The 14,915-nt window shown below is 42.8% G+C and overlaps 1 protein-coding gene across 2 annotated transcripts in view; it reads right to left on the reverse strand.

Annotated features, from left to right (window-relative positions):
* Positions 1-459: 459 nt before the first annotated feature.
* LOC124032201 (teashirt homolog 2-like) overlaps positions 460-14,915 on the reverse strand; it is an 83,949-nt gene continuing 69,493 nt past the window's right edge. For both annotated transcript variants that reach the window (XM_046344424.1, XM_046344422.1), the window contains exon 2: positions 460-4,170. In XM_046344424.1, coding sequence (XP_046200380.1) covers positions 1,127-4,144 — 3,018 coding nt within the window. In that variant the 5' untranslated portion in view covers positions 4,145-4,170 and the 3' untranslated portion in view covers positions 460-1,126. The remainder of the gene's footprint in view (positions 4,171-14,915) is intronic.

Genomic DNA, 14,915 nt, shown 5'->3' on the forward strand with positions numbered 1-14,915 from the left:
GTGTGGTATATGACAGTAATTATAAATGCAAGAAGAAATTATAGCTGAATACTTTAACTGCATTAGGAGTCATCTGATGAACAATTGTGATTGCCTGCTCATTTCCAGCAGAGGGCAAGTTGGTGTCACAGTATTCAAATCACCATAGAGCCCATGTGCTTTTCTCCATTTGCCATCAAATGTCAGCCGCCTGTTATTAAGCAGAGATTTGATGGTGGTGGTAATTGAGGGACTTGATTGCTGGAAAGAAGAGAGATAAATTGTGTAAAATGTTTATGAATTTAGCAGGCAATTATATTTTATAGCTGTGAAATAAAAGAGCTGAAGAAAATGTCTACTTGTTATGAAGAACACAGTCATTCCCAACCACACATTGATCTACGCAAATATTGTTAATTTACAATATTTCAGGAGACGTACAGGAGACTCATGAAAACTTAAAATGAACACAGTCTGGTATCAAATGTTAATTCTTTATTTAAATTGGTAAAAAAAAAGAAGGTGCAGGTATCATTTGTCTCACTGTCATCCTTTTAAAATGAAACACATTTATATTAGATTTTTCCTCGTTTCCAACCTGTCTATATTTGTTGGGTTCATGTACATAATCTGAGTCTAAACTGGTGATTTAACATTTATTAAAGTGCTTTTCTGTTCTATCAATGAAACACAAAACATTTTTACATAGCAATTCACTGTACAGTTCAATGTACAGTGCAATAAATGTGTTAACATGTGTCTGGCTACCTGTTTAAAACAGCTGCATATTTTACAAAGGTGTAGCATTGGAGATGAACATTACAATTTATCCATTACATTGTATTTGAAATAATACAATTGAAACTTGACATATTATACAAATAAATAGTAGTCATAGCCAGAGCTATTGCATGCAAACGTTAGCAGTTATATTTCAAGCAGTAATACATTTCATTACTGGTGATGCATTTGAGAAGGGTGCAAAGGTATAGGTTGGTGTATTCTTTAACATTTTAGGGTTTAGTCTAGCCAGCGTGTCCACGTCATATTCAATCAAATGTTTTCAATGTCTTTATTCATACTACACAATGCTACTGGAAACATGGCTGAAATATCTAACAAAAAAGGTAGCAAAAATGAACAACTCCTACTCTTTATCCATTTCCACATATTGTGAATGGTTATCAGGTGATTTGCTGTGAGTTTTACTCAAGTGGAGTTTAACTGCATGGTTACTAGCAAATGTCCTACAACACAGCTTACATTTGAACTTAGTGTCAACATCCTCCTCTGTGACTAGCGTCTCTGTCGCACGGACACTGAGAGCCTTTGACAGTTCTGGCTCCTCTACCTTCGTCTGATGCTCAATAGGCAATTTGCGCATATCTTTGATTTGGAACCCTAGGTGTGATTCCAGGTGAGAGATGAATGCTGGTGGTGTCCTGAACTGGGAAGCACAGTCATTGCAGTAGAAGATCGGATGGCCAGTGTCCATGCTCTTCAGAAACTTGGTCCCCCCTGTTTTCCTAAGTTGGTATTTCACATTGGCCAACCAGTGGCTGATGGTTGTCATGGACAGTCCAGTAAACTTAGAGATGTGCATTCGTTCCTGAGGACCAAGATCTGAGAGTAAGTACTTGCCCTCAGAAGTCAGAAAGAGGCTGGAGACAAACTGGGCTTGGAGGATGATAAGATGTCGGGGGTTCCAGTTCGAATGCCTTCCCTTGCGCTTGTGAACCGAGTATACCTCAGCCGACACGTCCTCAGAGTGTCTCACGTCTGATTCCAGTTTCATGGTGGGTATCCTTGATGACATAGAGGCTTTTGGTGTGGTGGCTTTAGGAAGAACCTTGACCATGTCAGCAATGTCAGACAGAGCGTGTTTCTGTGGCATTGGGGCAAAGGTTTGTAGATGGGAAGAACTTGGCTTGTTAGGTTTATATTTTGTCAGGTCTATTGGCTGATCATTGCTAGCAAACAGGAAGGCAATGTTAGCGCTGTTCCTAGCAGGGGTAGCATGCACCACTGCTGGTTTCTCCATACTCTGGTTGAGTTCAGCTAATATAGATTGAGAGCGAGCAGATGGTTTACTATTTTCAGATCTTGAATTGGTGGGCTTATTTGCTTTACCCAAATGGCTGTTCAGAACTGACTGCAGTGCACTTAGAGGGTTTATGCCGAGTATTTCCGGGGTGTCATTGACAAGCTCTGAAGTAGTGCTTCGTCCACCGGTGGCAGGAGGGCTTGGTGTCTTGCCTCTGTCTGAGAAATCTGGGCTCAACTTCCCTCTGATCACATCACTCCCTTCATTCAGACAGTCTGCATTGAGCTTTGAAGAGGTAGAGGAATCGTCCTGACAATCGCTGTCATTATTCTCCACCAGATCAAACGTAATATTCAGACGTTCTTTACCATCACTAATGCCAATCTTTTCTTTCTTGGTGTCCGCTTTTCGATACGGTTGCTGTGGAGTGTCAACTCCCCCAGCACCCTGAAGAAACTTCCCCTTTGGGGCGATCGGTCTCAGCTTGTGGTTGAATGTGTGCTTTATCTGAATGGGGGGAGACGCTGAGAGATGAGTGCTGCTCTTGATGATCCCAGAGAGTTGATAGGAAGCGTGGATACTGGGGTAGGCACTCCAGCTGGGGGTCCCAGTCTGAGCCTTGTTGATTGCAGAGGCGACCGTGTTGGCTAAAGACTTGAGGATATCCCCCCCACCACCTGACAATCCCTGTTGCTCCAGATCCTCCTCACGAAGATAGCGATATTTAATCACCCTGTTCCCTGCCTTTTGATCCTCACTGTCTGCCTTGTCATCTTTCACTTCATTTTCTTCCATTTTGTCCAATGTGTCATCCCTCTGGCTATCTTTCTCACTGACCCTTGGGGAATATGTTTTTGGAGACACTTTATCGCCATCAGTTTCGTTAGCAAGCGGCTCAGCTAATACCTGCATCTTTTCTATAACCAAGGGATCCAGAGCTAACTGTTTCCCTTTCTTAGAGGCTGAGTTTGTAACTTTCATGAAATGTCCAGTGACCATCATATGAGTGGTTAGTTGTTGCAGGGTATCGTGTGAGCTTCCACACTCCATGCATTTTAGAATCTGAGATTTGCATGTCTCAAACTGCCAAGTGTAGCTAGCCCCATTCTGATAACCATAGCGATTACTGTTAGCATTTGAAATAGCAGCGGACCGCTGGGCCTCGCTGTAGCCAGCTAACCCTGTGGTGGAATCAGGAGAACAAGGTCTGTTGGCCTCATAGGTCCGTTTCTTTGCTGGTGGCAGTAATTTCGGTGAGAGTACTGGAATAGGTTCTTTCAAAGGTACTTTTTGGTAATGCTTAGTTTTTATCATATGGACACTCAAGTCCTGGAGGGACTCAAAAGAATGGCCACAGAACATACACTTCAAAACTTTCTGTGCATCCTCTTTCCCTTCCATGTCTTGCAAATTTCGTTTCCTTGATTTGGAAGAGGATGTGGAGGCATTGCTTGGTTTGCCATGATTGTTGTCCTGGTAATGTCCACTCTTGTTCATGTGCACTGTCAAATCCACAATACTGTCATAGGATGCAATGCAGTCCTTACACTTGAAACGGCTGGCCCCTGTAAACACTGTCCCACCTGCTTTGCTGCTTTGTCTGTAGAGGTGGACCGAGCTGAAGAGGTTGGGTTTGGACACAGGCTTTGGGGAGTGTGTTTGCTGGAAGGTTTTGGATAGTGCATCCTGATGCCAGTCAAATTCACTCTTGGTGCTAACATTGGTGCTGTCACAGTTAGCCTTGCTGGGAGTTTTGCTAATTTTCAAGTCCATTCCGATCCCTGTGCAGTAGGAATCTGAGAGGAAGTTAGCATAGGCGGCCCTCATTTTCTCCAGGCTGCTGTGCATGTCATCCTTGTATTTCAAACCGCTGCTCCCCTCGTCCTTCTGGCTTTCAGGTGGTGAGGAACTTTTGAAGTCTGAGAGTGAGAGTCTATCGCTGGCGTCGCTAAGGCGCGACTCCAACTCGGCTTCTTGATGGGAAAGGACACTGACGGGGGAGTCCTGGTAGCTGTAGCTGCTTTTGTTGTCCATCTCTTTGTCCTCTGAGGCCTTGGGACTCGTCTTCTCTTCAGTTGGAGTGTCCTTCTCTCTCTCATCCTCAGGGATGGTCTCTCGCATGACGCCATGTTCATCAGGCTCGTATACTGAAAAAGAAGGAGAGATACAATTTAGAGGCCTTTGTTATTACGCTTCACATAATCTCGTTCCCAGACACTTCCGTCCAATGAAAATCTGGTGAACCAACGCATCAAACTGTGTCTTCGTTAGCCAATAAAGAAAGACCGGGAGAAACTCCCGGTGCATAGGCATTGGCTTAATCTACAACATCTTCCTTGTAACCCTCCCCACGCCTCACAGTCATGATGACAAATACTTGACTCAGTAGGCAAGTCCCATAGTGGGAGTGACCATAGAATTCTAAGGCCAAGTTTGAATCGTTGATATCCCAGGCTTATATGCCCAATAGCCTGGGGACGAGGTTATTCATTACAAGACCCATATCTCTGTTTAGACTACATAATAGTAAGAAATCACCATAGGAGAGGGAAATTAGTTGAGTTGCAATCACGTCTGAGCATTTGAAATATTTCCAAGAGTGGAAAAATATGCAAAGTACGTCAAAACAAGAGGTTTTGTTTGTTCTGTTTTCAGAGAAACTGAAATCCACACAAGGCTACATGCACAATGCAGGCCTGAGCTACATGAGAGGATCAACAGTGTGGATGTCACATGCCTTTTTTAACAAACTACTAGAGGTCAAGCAGCTCCTTGTGATTCACGGCGGGCCATTGAGTTAGTGCTGTGTCAATGGTTTCCCTGCCTCATGTTGAATTTACAACAATCGTTGGCTAATGACAGGCAAAATGCAATTGATTTTTTTGTAGGGTTTTACTGACTGTTATTGCAAGTGGCCTATTCCAAAGTGATTATGAGTATCTCCAAACTGCAATGAACTTGCAATGAAAAAACTGAAGCTTTCTCAGTTGGATAATATCTTCCCATGCTTGGATCCACCAGATTGTGTTGCACCAAATTACAAAGACTGAGCGATATTCTAATATTCCACAAGTGTTCTATGAATAAATGAAAAAGCCTGAGCCTTGCAAGATGAGGGGTTTACTTACATTTCAGATTTCAAAATGAGATTAAATGTATCCTGTCTCCATTAAGTGGTTACAGAGTGAGACAGTCTTTCTTGACAGTGAAATTTGAATTCTTTATGCAAATGTAAACCTAAATCTAGATAATTATTAACACATGAATCAGATCACAACAAAGAACCAGTAAATTGTTGAAAATATATGTATTTATCATAAGATCATTAACTAACATTTCTAGAAGTTGTTGGCAATCTGTCACATTGTTATATTGTCCTTGACAGTCTCATAAACAGCAATTATCCATTTCATTATTCACCTGTTTGTTCACACTCATAGGGCTCAATGTTATTGCATCAATTAACTGATAATTAAACAACCATTTTTCTAATTGACATATTTAACATAATCTAATTTGCATTACTTGTGATACAGCATATTAAGCCGTTTTGAACAGGGCTGGAGGATCAGATATTCATACAGTAAATGAATCAGGAAAACTATTATCAGTACAAAAAAATCTAACTCTTCTCTGTTGAATTAAGGTCCCTCTCAAATTTAGCCAGTCTACAATATGAAAACAAACGACTTAAAAAATACTTTTGAAGAGACATCTTGCAGTATGTTCTCTTATTCATGTTGGAAAATTTGCATTTTGGGAGAAGTTATGGCAGATGTGCTTTTAGATAAACATGAAAAGGACACAATGACCTTGTTTAGGAACCTATGGATCTAATGTGGGTAATATTTCACCTTTGATTTAGGGGCAATCTATGGAATGCTGAATGTAAGGAGCACTCTAAGTACTACAGAACACTGGGTCAGCCCATAGAATGAAGAATGTCATCCTCCTTCGCATTTGGAAAAAAATACTGTTTTTTAAATCAGTATTTCACAAGTGCCTCAGGACACGCTCTAGAGGTTGCCAGCTAATGGATGAAGATGGTCGTGGGACACAAAATTTCAAAACAAACATGGAGAACAAGGAGCCACACAGCACACCAGAGATTCCCGAATGTGCTATGACCCTTAACCACAAGAGAAACTTCTGGATTGGCCAACTGAGATCATTGATGGCCTTCAAAACACCCTCTTCCCCCCATGCAGGAGAGGGAGTGTTGTCAGAGTACAGAGACATGTTTTATTGATTGTTTTATACATACAGTTGGAGTCAGAAGTTTACATACACTTAGGTTGGAACCATTAAAACTAATTTTTCAACAACTCCACAAATTTCTTGTTTAAGTTGGTTAGGACATCTACTTTGTGCATGACAAGTAATTTTTCCAACAATTGTTTACAGACAGATTATTTCACTTATAATTCACTGTATCACAATTCCAGTGGGTCAGAAGTTTACGTACACTAAGTTGACTGTGCCTTTAAACAGCTTGGAAAATACCAGAAAATGATGTCATGGCTTCAGAAGCTTCTAATAGGCTAATTGACATCCTTCGAGTCAATTGGAGGTGTACCTGTGGATGTATTTCAAAGCCTACCTTCAAATCAGTGCATCTTTGCTTGACATCATGGGAAAATCAAAAGAAATCAGCCTAGACCTCAGAATTTTTGTAGACCTCCACAAGTCTGGTTCATCCTTGGGAGCAATTTCCAAATGCCTGAAGGTACCACATTCCTCTGTACAAACAATAGTATGCAAGTATAAACACCATGGGACCACGCAGCCGTCATACTGCTCAGGAATGAGACGCGTTGTCTCCTAGAGATGAACGTACTTTGGTGCAAAAGGTGCAAATCAATCCCAGAGCAATAGCATAGGACCTTGTGAAGATGCTGGAGGAAACAGGTGCAAAAGTATCTATATCCACAGTAAAACGAGTCCTTTATCGACAACCTGGAAGGCTGCTCAACAAGGAAGAAGCCACTGCTCCAATACCGCCATAAAAAAAGCCAGACTATGGTTTGCAACTGCACATGGGGACAAATATCGTACTTTTTGGAGAAATGTCCTCTGGTCTGATGAAACAAAAATAGAACTGTTTGGCCATAATGACCATCATTATGTTTGGAGGAAAAAGGGAGATGCTTGCACGCCTAAAAGCACCATCCCAACCATGAAGCACGAGGGTGGCAGCATTATGATGTGCAGGTGCTTTGCTGCAGGAGGGGATGGTGCACTTCACAAAATAGATTGCCTCACGGGGAAAGAACATTATGTGGATATATTGAAGCAACATCTCAAGACATCAGTCAGGAAGTTAAAGCTTGGTCGCAAATGGCTCTTCCAAATGGACAATGACCCCAAGCATACTTCCAAAGTTGTGGCAAAATGGCCTAAGGACAACAAAGTCAAGGTATTGGAGTGGCCATCACAAAGCCCTGACCTCAATCCTATAGAAAATGTGTGGGCAGAACTGAAAAGGCGTGTGCGAGCAAGGAGGCCTACAAACCTGACTCAGGTACACCAGCTCTGTTAGGAGGAATGGGCCAAAATTCACCCAACTTACTGTGGGTGGCTTGTGGAAAGCTACCCAAAACATTTGACCCAAGTCAAGCAATTTAAATGCAATGCTACCAAATACTCATTGAGTGTATGTAAACTTCTGACCCACTGGGAATGTGATGAAAGTAATAAACGCTGAAATTAAATAATTCTCTCTACTATTATTCTGACATTTCACATTCTTAAAATAAAGTGGTGATCCTAACTAACCTAAGACAGGGAATTTTTACTACGATTAAATGTCAGGAATTGTGAAAAACTGAGTTTAAATGTATTTGGCTAAGGTGTATGTAAACTTCCAACTTCAACTGTAGTTATCACAGATAAACAAGAACACTTGTTCTATTCTTAGCCTATGACAAGCTTCTAGTTAATGTTTTCTAGTTTGAAAGTCTTGAGAGACTATGGACAGAAGTCAATTATAGCACATTGCTTTTTTGGCAAATTCAAATTACCGTAGAACCTTTCACATATATCGACCATTACCAAATATTGATTGATAAAAGAGCCTTTTCAAGTAGAAGTTTCAAGGATTGTCTGGTGACATATTGCAGATATAGCAAAACAGCTTTACTTAGCCTACTTCATGCAGATAGTGAACCTTCTAACTAATTAATGGATTAGGAATTAGCATTAATAAATATTTCACTAAGACATTTAGCAATCATACCGCAATGGAGCTGACATGCATCCAATAAATTGTTATTTCATGGCAATTAGATGATACAATTTACTATGTTCAAGTAGCTTTATCTACACTGCCATAGAGCACTATCAAACTCAGCATGGCTATTTAATGAAACAAAAACGTATTAAGATATATAAGATAACGTATTACTTAATTATAAGGAATTAAAATCCTAAAGTAACAGAATGTGAGAACAGTCTACATTCAGTATATTTTGTATTTCCAGACGAAATTGAGAGAAATTATCAGCAGCATTTCCTGCCCATTTGATCAGAAGTAATATCAGTGAAAAAGATGTGACGCGAGAAGTTCCACTCCCGTCCATGCGGGAATACAGACCGCCTGCCTTCCCACATTTGCGACAACCACTCCCATAGTTAGGGCAGAGACAAGACCATCTCGTCATTATATACAGTATCTTTGGTTATCAACATCCAAAGGCACCAGGCAGGGGTGACTCCAAGATGACCAGGGGTGACCCACATGTCTACTTCCACTTCTCACACTCTTTGTAACTCCATTTTGCCAACCCTTGGTTGATGCCAATTAGCAATATCAAATGCAAGGGCAGAACCTTCTCTGATGCTACTTAGGGACATTGTAGTCTACATCTCCGATACAAATGTATGATCATAATTTGATCACCTGTTGCAGAATAACTTTCCAGGGAGGCAGGAAATGTAACACTTGTAGTCTATTTGAGGCTTGAAAAGGCTTCTGAAGATTGGAAATGAGAGGAAATTACAAATTTCAGACTTTAATTTATCTTACAAAAAATGTAGAAACTCCTACATCGGATGTCCATTAAGCATAATCCACATAATAATTCACATTTCCTGGATTATTTTCCTGCTGTAGCAAACAGTCTCAAATTAAGATCCTAAAACTTTATGATGACAAAATGTGTCAATGCGATACTGGAACACTCCACCCTAGTAGTAAATCGTCAACTGAAAACCTGTACAATTTTTTTACAATTGCTACAACTGTCAATTGCTACAACTGTCAAAATACAGTACAAGATTAAACAAGATGCAATAATACTGATGATGTAATCATTTCAGTGATCATCAACTTTTATGAATGTTTCCTAAACTACAAAGTAGACCTTCTGAGGAAATGTTGTGCCTTTTAGTCTGGTATAGTCAGCATTCAGTCTAACTAGGCTTGTAAAATGAGAGGGTTGGCATGCCAGGGCTGAGATTTATCATGTCATAAACCCCTGCAAAGCCTCCAATCTGTGTCACTACAAATGTCTATCTTCAGACAGGGATATGCAAAGGTCAAAAAACCTACGGTGTCCATCATAAAACAGCTACTTGAGGTGTTTATAACATGAATCCGTTAGAACAGACCCCTGGCACAACAATGCCTGAATATCCAGGAGAAGCAGTCACTTTGAGCCAAGGCAATTTTAGAACACAAGCCTAGTGAATGTGTAGTGGTAGACATAGTATAAGAAATCATATTCTCACACTTACAGGAATTATTTTCCCCCCCAGTTAAAACAATACTGAATGGGTATTAAAACATATCAGAATACAGAAATACAAAATTTAAAAATGTATGACAATCTTGGCATTTTCCAAGTTAGCATGCTGAAATTAGTCTGTGTTTTCCCCCAGTAACAGTATTTAACTTCCACTATTAGCCTGTTAGTATTAACTTTGTAATGGTAAAGATAAACATTTATCCCATGGAAGGTCAACATTTCCCTCATTAAAGTGACAAGGCAGTCAGTGAGCAGCCTGACAGGGTTAGCTAATGGACAGCTGCCTGCAATATCCCAGGTAATACTATCTTCACAGAAAACACAGTCTCAAGCTACAGTTTTCGCAGCTCACAAATCAATATCCCTTTTTACTTCACATTGATTGCCTGGAAGTGGGACCGACCTAAGCAGGACTGTTATGACATTTCTAGATTTCCCCCTGTCTTTGGAACAATCAATTACACGCTCATAGCAATCAAAACCTCTTTGGAAAATTATCCTGCTCCATGACATTTTCATCTCCCGGATTTATGGCACGCTAAATAGAAAAAAATAAAACAGCAGGCCCGTCCGTCCGTCCGTCTAGGCTGTCCGTCCGTCTAGGCTGTCCTTCCGTCTATGGTGTCCCACATAAGAATACAGCTTCTAAAGTCTACATGTTAATAAAACAGGTCTGGCAAATAAAGCAATCTACAGACTGTCTTCTGGAGTCAAATTTTCTCCCTAACTTCTGCAAGACTTTTGTTGATATATTGTTGTAAATGAGCAGTTTCATGTTGTCGTCACTATAGATTTCAGTTCTATAATAAGGTAAGTGAGATAGATATGTTGTAGGTTCCTCTCCAGAGCACTCTATGGAGTTGGAGTCCTTGTAGTGTGAAGGGAGACATCTCAAAGAGGCTGTGGGGGGCTGACGCACTGTACTGTAATTTTGATCAAATATCTACTAAAACTATACTTTTGTTGTTGACTTCATAGTGTCTGCAAGATGGCTACACATTTTCTAGTGGTTAGTCATCATTATGTACAGTATTAACTTACGCTTAATGCACAAGCCTGTCATAAGACCGAGATACATACCAGCTATGTAATATTTGCCAGAGATGTACTATCTCACAGACGTCAGTCAGTTGAAGTCAGGTTACAGTATGCTGTCTAGATCAATCGGAGACTGGATACATGGCTGACATTGCATGAGTTAATTTTTAATCCGGGCCAATAGTTGACTGTAAACTCAATAATCCTTGCTTTATTTTACAGATAGTATAAAAGAAACAAGTCCAATATACTGTCTCGAAGAAATGAAGGGACATGTTCACAGGGTTCACAAACTGCCTAGCCTATGTGATCCAGTTAACTATTCCTGGAAGGTAATAGACAAGACACAAAATATCTGTATTTTTAAAAATTGTAAATTAAGTAGGCCTAAATAACTGACAATCTTTCTCACACTCCACCTATAGCCTAGATGGTTTATTTGGCTTGATACAGTACATCACCCCCACAGTCATAAATATACCCAGAACACTTATGTTACCAGCAACAATAAGATGAACTCAGAATGCAGTGGTTGCAGAAATCACAAAATTTCAAATAGTTCGCCTAATTTCAGTTTATGTAACAAAACAAGCAAGTATAGTGTAGAGAATCATTGTACCATCTAAACCACTGTGAAATATATTTTTCATAACCAAACATATTTTATTTTCAGCTGTTTGAAACTGGTATACTAAACCGAAAGTAAAAGATGCAAAAACAAAAAACCTAAGTATGGGAATCATAGAAATAATGCACACAGAACAGATCTTCTGCTTCTTAGACTTGCTTTCAACGAGAATGACATATCTATAACTCACATTTCTATGTCGCCCAAAAAGTTACATATGGCAGCTTTAAGATCTCTCTGAGGGTTCTGCTGCAGTGTGAAACAATGTGACAGAGTTCAGTGTACATTTTTGTATGCATGAATGGGATGATACTTAAAGCGCATTACCTACTTCACTAAACAGGGGCTATTCATGCAGATTAATGCCTTGCTTTCATACACCGGCACATTCAATATTTCATAGTCTAATATGATCAAATAAAGAACCTCAACATTTCAAAGCAGACAATGTGGACAATGTGAAGAAAGGCAGATTGTGAATTGTGCTAAATGCAGCACGATGTAGCTACTGGGACGGACAGATTTATATGATCACAAATATGACGCCAGACCATACCATCTGGTGGTTGCTTTGGGCAAAAATCACAATAATTTTGGCAATAAAAACAATATTTCCACATTCACAACCAACATGTTGGTTAGTGAATGAAGGTAAAACATTGAAAACCTTACTAACCTACACCATTGACACTTGATCTTGAAACAGCTACAATATGTTTCAAGACTAAGACTAAAAAGGAGCTGAATCTATTTGGAGATTTTTATCTTTCCGATTTGGGGATTTTCATGTTCAAAATAAAAATGCTGTCAATCGTCAGTGTCCCTGTTTCTTCATTGATACTAATCACAATTCTCACCTAGTCACATTAAGCTGTGGCTGCCATCCTACTGTAGCTCCAGGAGTTCCTTCCCCTCCCTCCCTCAATGATGTCACTGAGCGACACTGCTCTTTTTGATGCCTGGCTGCTTGAAGATCCTGCTCCGAGACGCATCACTCGGCCCGCTGCCTAATTGGAAGTGAATAGCAGGAGAGCAATGCAATTTGCACTCTAGCACCCAAGTCATCACGTAAGCGTGCCACCGTGCTAACGCCAGCCGCCATGACGCCTGCCTGCCACCGCCTCACTTGCAGTACTGTTGCCTCGTGTTGCATCTCACCAGAAGAGGAGGGCACTGCTTTTAGGGCTGGCAGGGGACATTCTACACACCCTTCCAAAAAATATGGATGGAACCACGAGAATATTGCCTCACTGTACGTGGCACTACAGTCCATTGTTAAGTTCAAGGATTTTGTTTCTGGCAAATGCAACAAATACTTTCTTAGGAAAAGGAAAACAGTACATTTAAATCATGAACAGCAAATACTACTGTCAATATAATAAAAAAAAAACATTTTTATCTGAGACAGAGACACAGAGCGAGAGGGAGAGAGACACAGAGCGAGAGGGAGAGAGACACAGAGCGAGAGGGAGAGAGACACAGAGCGAGAGGGAGAGAGACACAGAGCGAGAGGGAGAGAGACACAGAGCGAGAGGGAGAGAGACACAGAGCGAGAGGGAGAGAGACACAGAGCGAGAGGGAGAGAGACACAGAGCGAGAGGGAGAGAGACACAGAGCGAGAGGGAGAGAGACACAGAGCGAGAGGGAGAGAGACACAGAGCGAGAGGGAGAGAGACACAGAGCGAGAGGGAGAGAGACACAGAGCGAGAGGGAGAGAGACACAGAGCGAGAGGGAGAGAGACACAGAGCGAGAGGGAGCGAGAGAGAGCGAGAGAGACACAGAGCGAGAGGGAGCGAGAGAGAGCGAGAGGGAGCGAGAGAGACACAGAGCGAGAGGGAGCGAGAGAGACACAGAGCGAGAGAGAGCGAGAGAGAGCGAGAGAGAGCGAGAGAGAGCGAGAGAGAGCGAGAGAGAGCGAGAGAGAGCGAGAGGGACACAGAGCGAGAGGGACACAGAGCGAGAGGGACACAGAGCGAGAGGGACACAGAGCGAGAGGGACACAGAGCAGAGGGACACAGAGCGAGAGGGACACAGAGCGAGAGGGACACAGAGCGAGAGGGACACAGAGCGAGAGGGACACAGAGCGAGAGGGACACAGAGCGAGAGGGACACAGAGCGAGAGGGACACAGAGCGAGAGGGACACAGAGCGAGAGGGACACAGAGCGAGAGGGACACAGAGCGAGAGGGACACAGAGCGAGAGGGACACAGAGCGAGAGGGACACAGAGCGAGAGGGACACAGAGCGAGAGGGACACAGAGCGAGAGGGACACAGAGCGAGAGGGACACAGAGCGAGAGGGACACAGAGCGAGAGGGACACAGAGCGAGAGGGACACAGAGCGAGAGGGACACAGAGCGAGAGGGACACAGAGCGAGAGGGACACAGAGCGAGAGGGACACAGAGCGAGAGGGACACAGAGCGAGAGGGACACAGAGCGAGAGGGACACAGAGCGACACAGAGCGAGAGGGACACAGAGCGAGACACAGAGCGAGAGGGACACAGAGCGAGAGGGACACAGAGCGAGAGGGACACAGAGCGAGAGGGACACAGAGCGAGAGAGACACAGAGCGAGAGAGACACAGAGCGAGAGGGAGAGAGACACAGAGCGAGAGGGAGAGAGACACAGAGCGAGAGGGAGAGAGACACAGAGCGAGAGGGAGAGAGACAGAGCGAGAGGGAGAGAGACACAGAGCGAGAGGGAGAGAGACACAGAGCGAGAGGGACACAGAGCGAGAGGGACACAGAGCGAGAGGGAGAGAGACACAGAGCGAGAGGGAGAGAGACACAGAGCGAGAGGGAGAGAGACACAGAGCGAGAGGGAGAGAGACACAGAGCGAGAGGGAGAGAGACACAGAGCGAGAGGGAGAGAGACACAGAGCGAGAGGGAGAGAGACACAGCGAGAGGGAGAGAGACACACAGCGAGAGGGAGAGAGACACACAGCGAGAGGGAGAGAGACACACAGCGAGAGGGAGAGAGACACACAGCGAGAGGGAGAGACACACAGAGCGAGAGGGAGAGAGACACAGAGCGAGAGGGAGAGAGACACAGAGCGAGAGACAGAGACAGAGAGACACAGTGAGAGACAGAGACACAGCGAGAGACAGAGAGACACAGCGAGACAGAGAGACAGAGAGAGCGACAGACACAGACAGACAGAGACAAGGGGACAGAGAGACAGAGCTGCTACTCAGTACAGCCCAGCGTGCTGCTGCTTGCTCCTCTCTGTCACATGTTTTTTGAAGAGCTTGTGACATGGCTCTCCAGGAGCGACGTGATGAGGTCTGATGGTTCCTTTCTGCAGAATAGCAGTTTACCCCTCATTCACCCTTATCAGAGAGAACCCGTCATCTTACTGTACGCCACCCATCCAAACTCTGCATATTGGAGCTGACCAGTCAAGCAAACAGAGGTACTATTAAAAGACCATCTTGCTTCGGTTCAAATTTCTCTGATTGAATGTCAGTCAGGAATGTTTG

This window comes from Oncorhynchus gorbuscha, linkage group LG03 (assembly GCF_021184085.1).
Source record: "Oncorhynchus gorbuscha isolate QuinsamMale2020 ecotype Even-year linkage group LG03, OgorEven_v1.0, whole genome shotgun sequence".
Taxonomy (NCBI): Eukaryota; Metazoa; Chordata; class Actinopteri; order Salmoniformes; family Salmonidae; genus Oncorhynchus; species Oncorhynchus gorbuscha.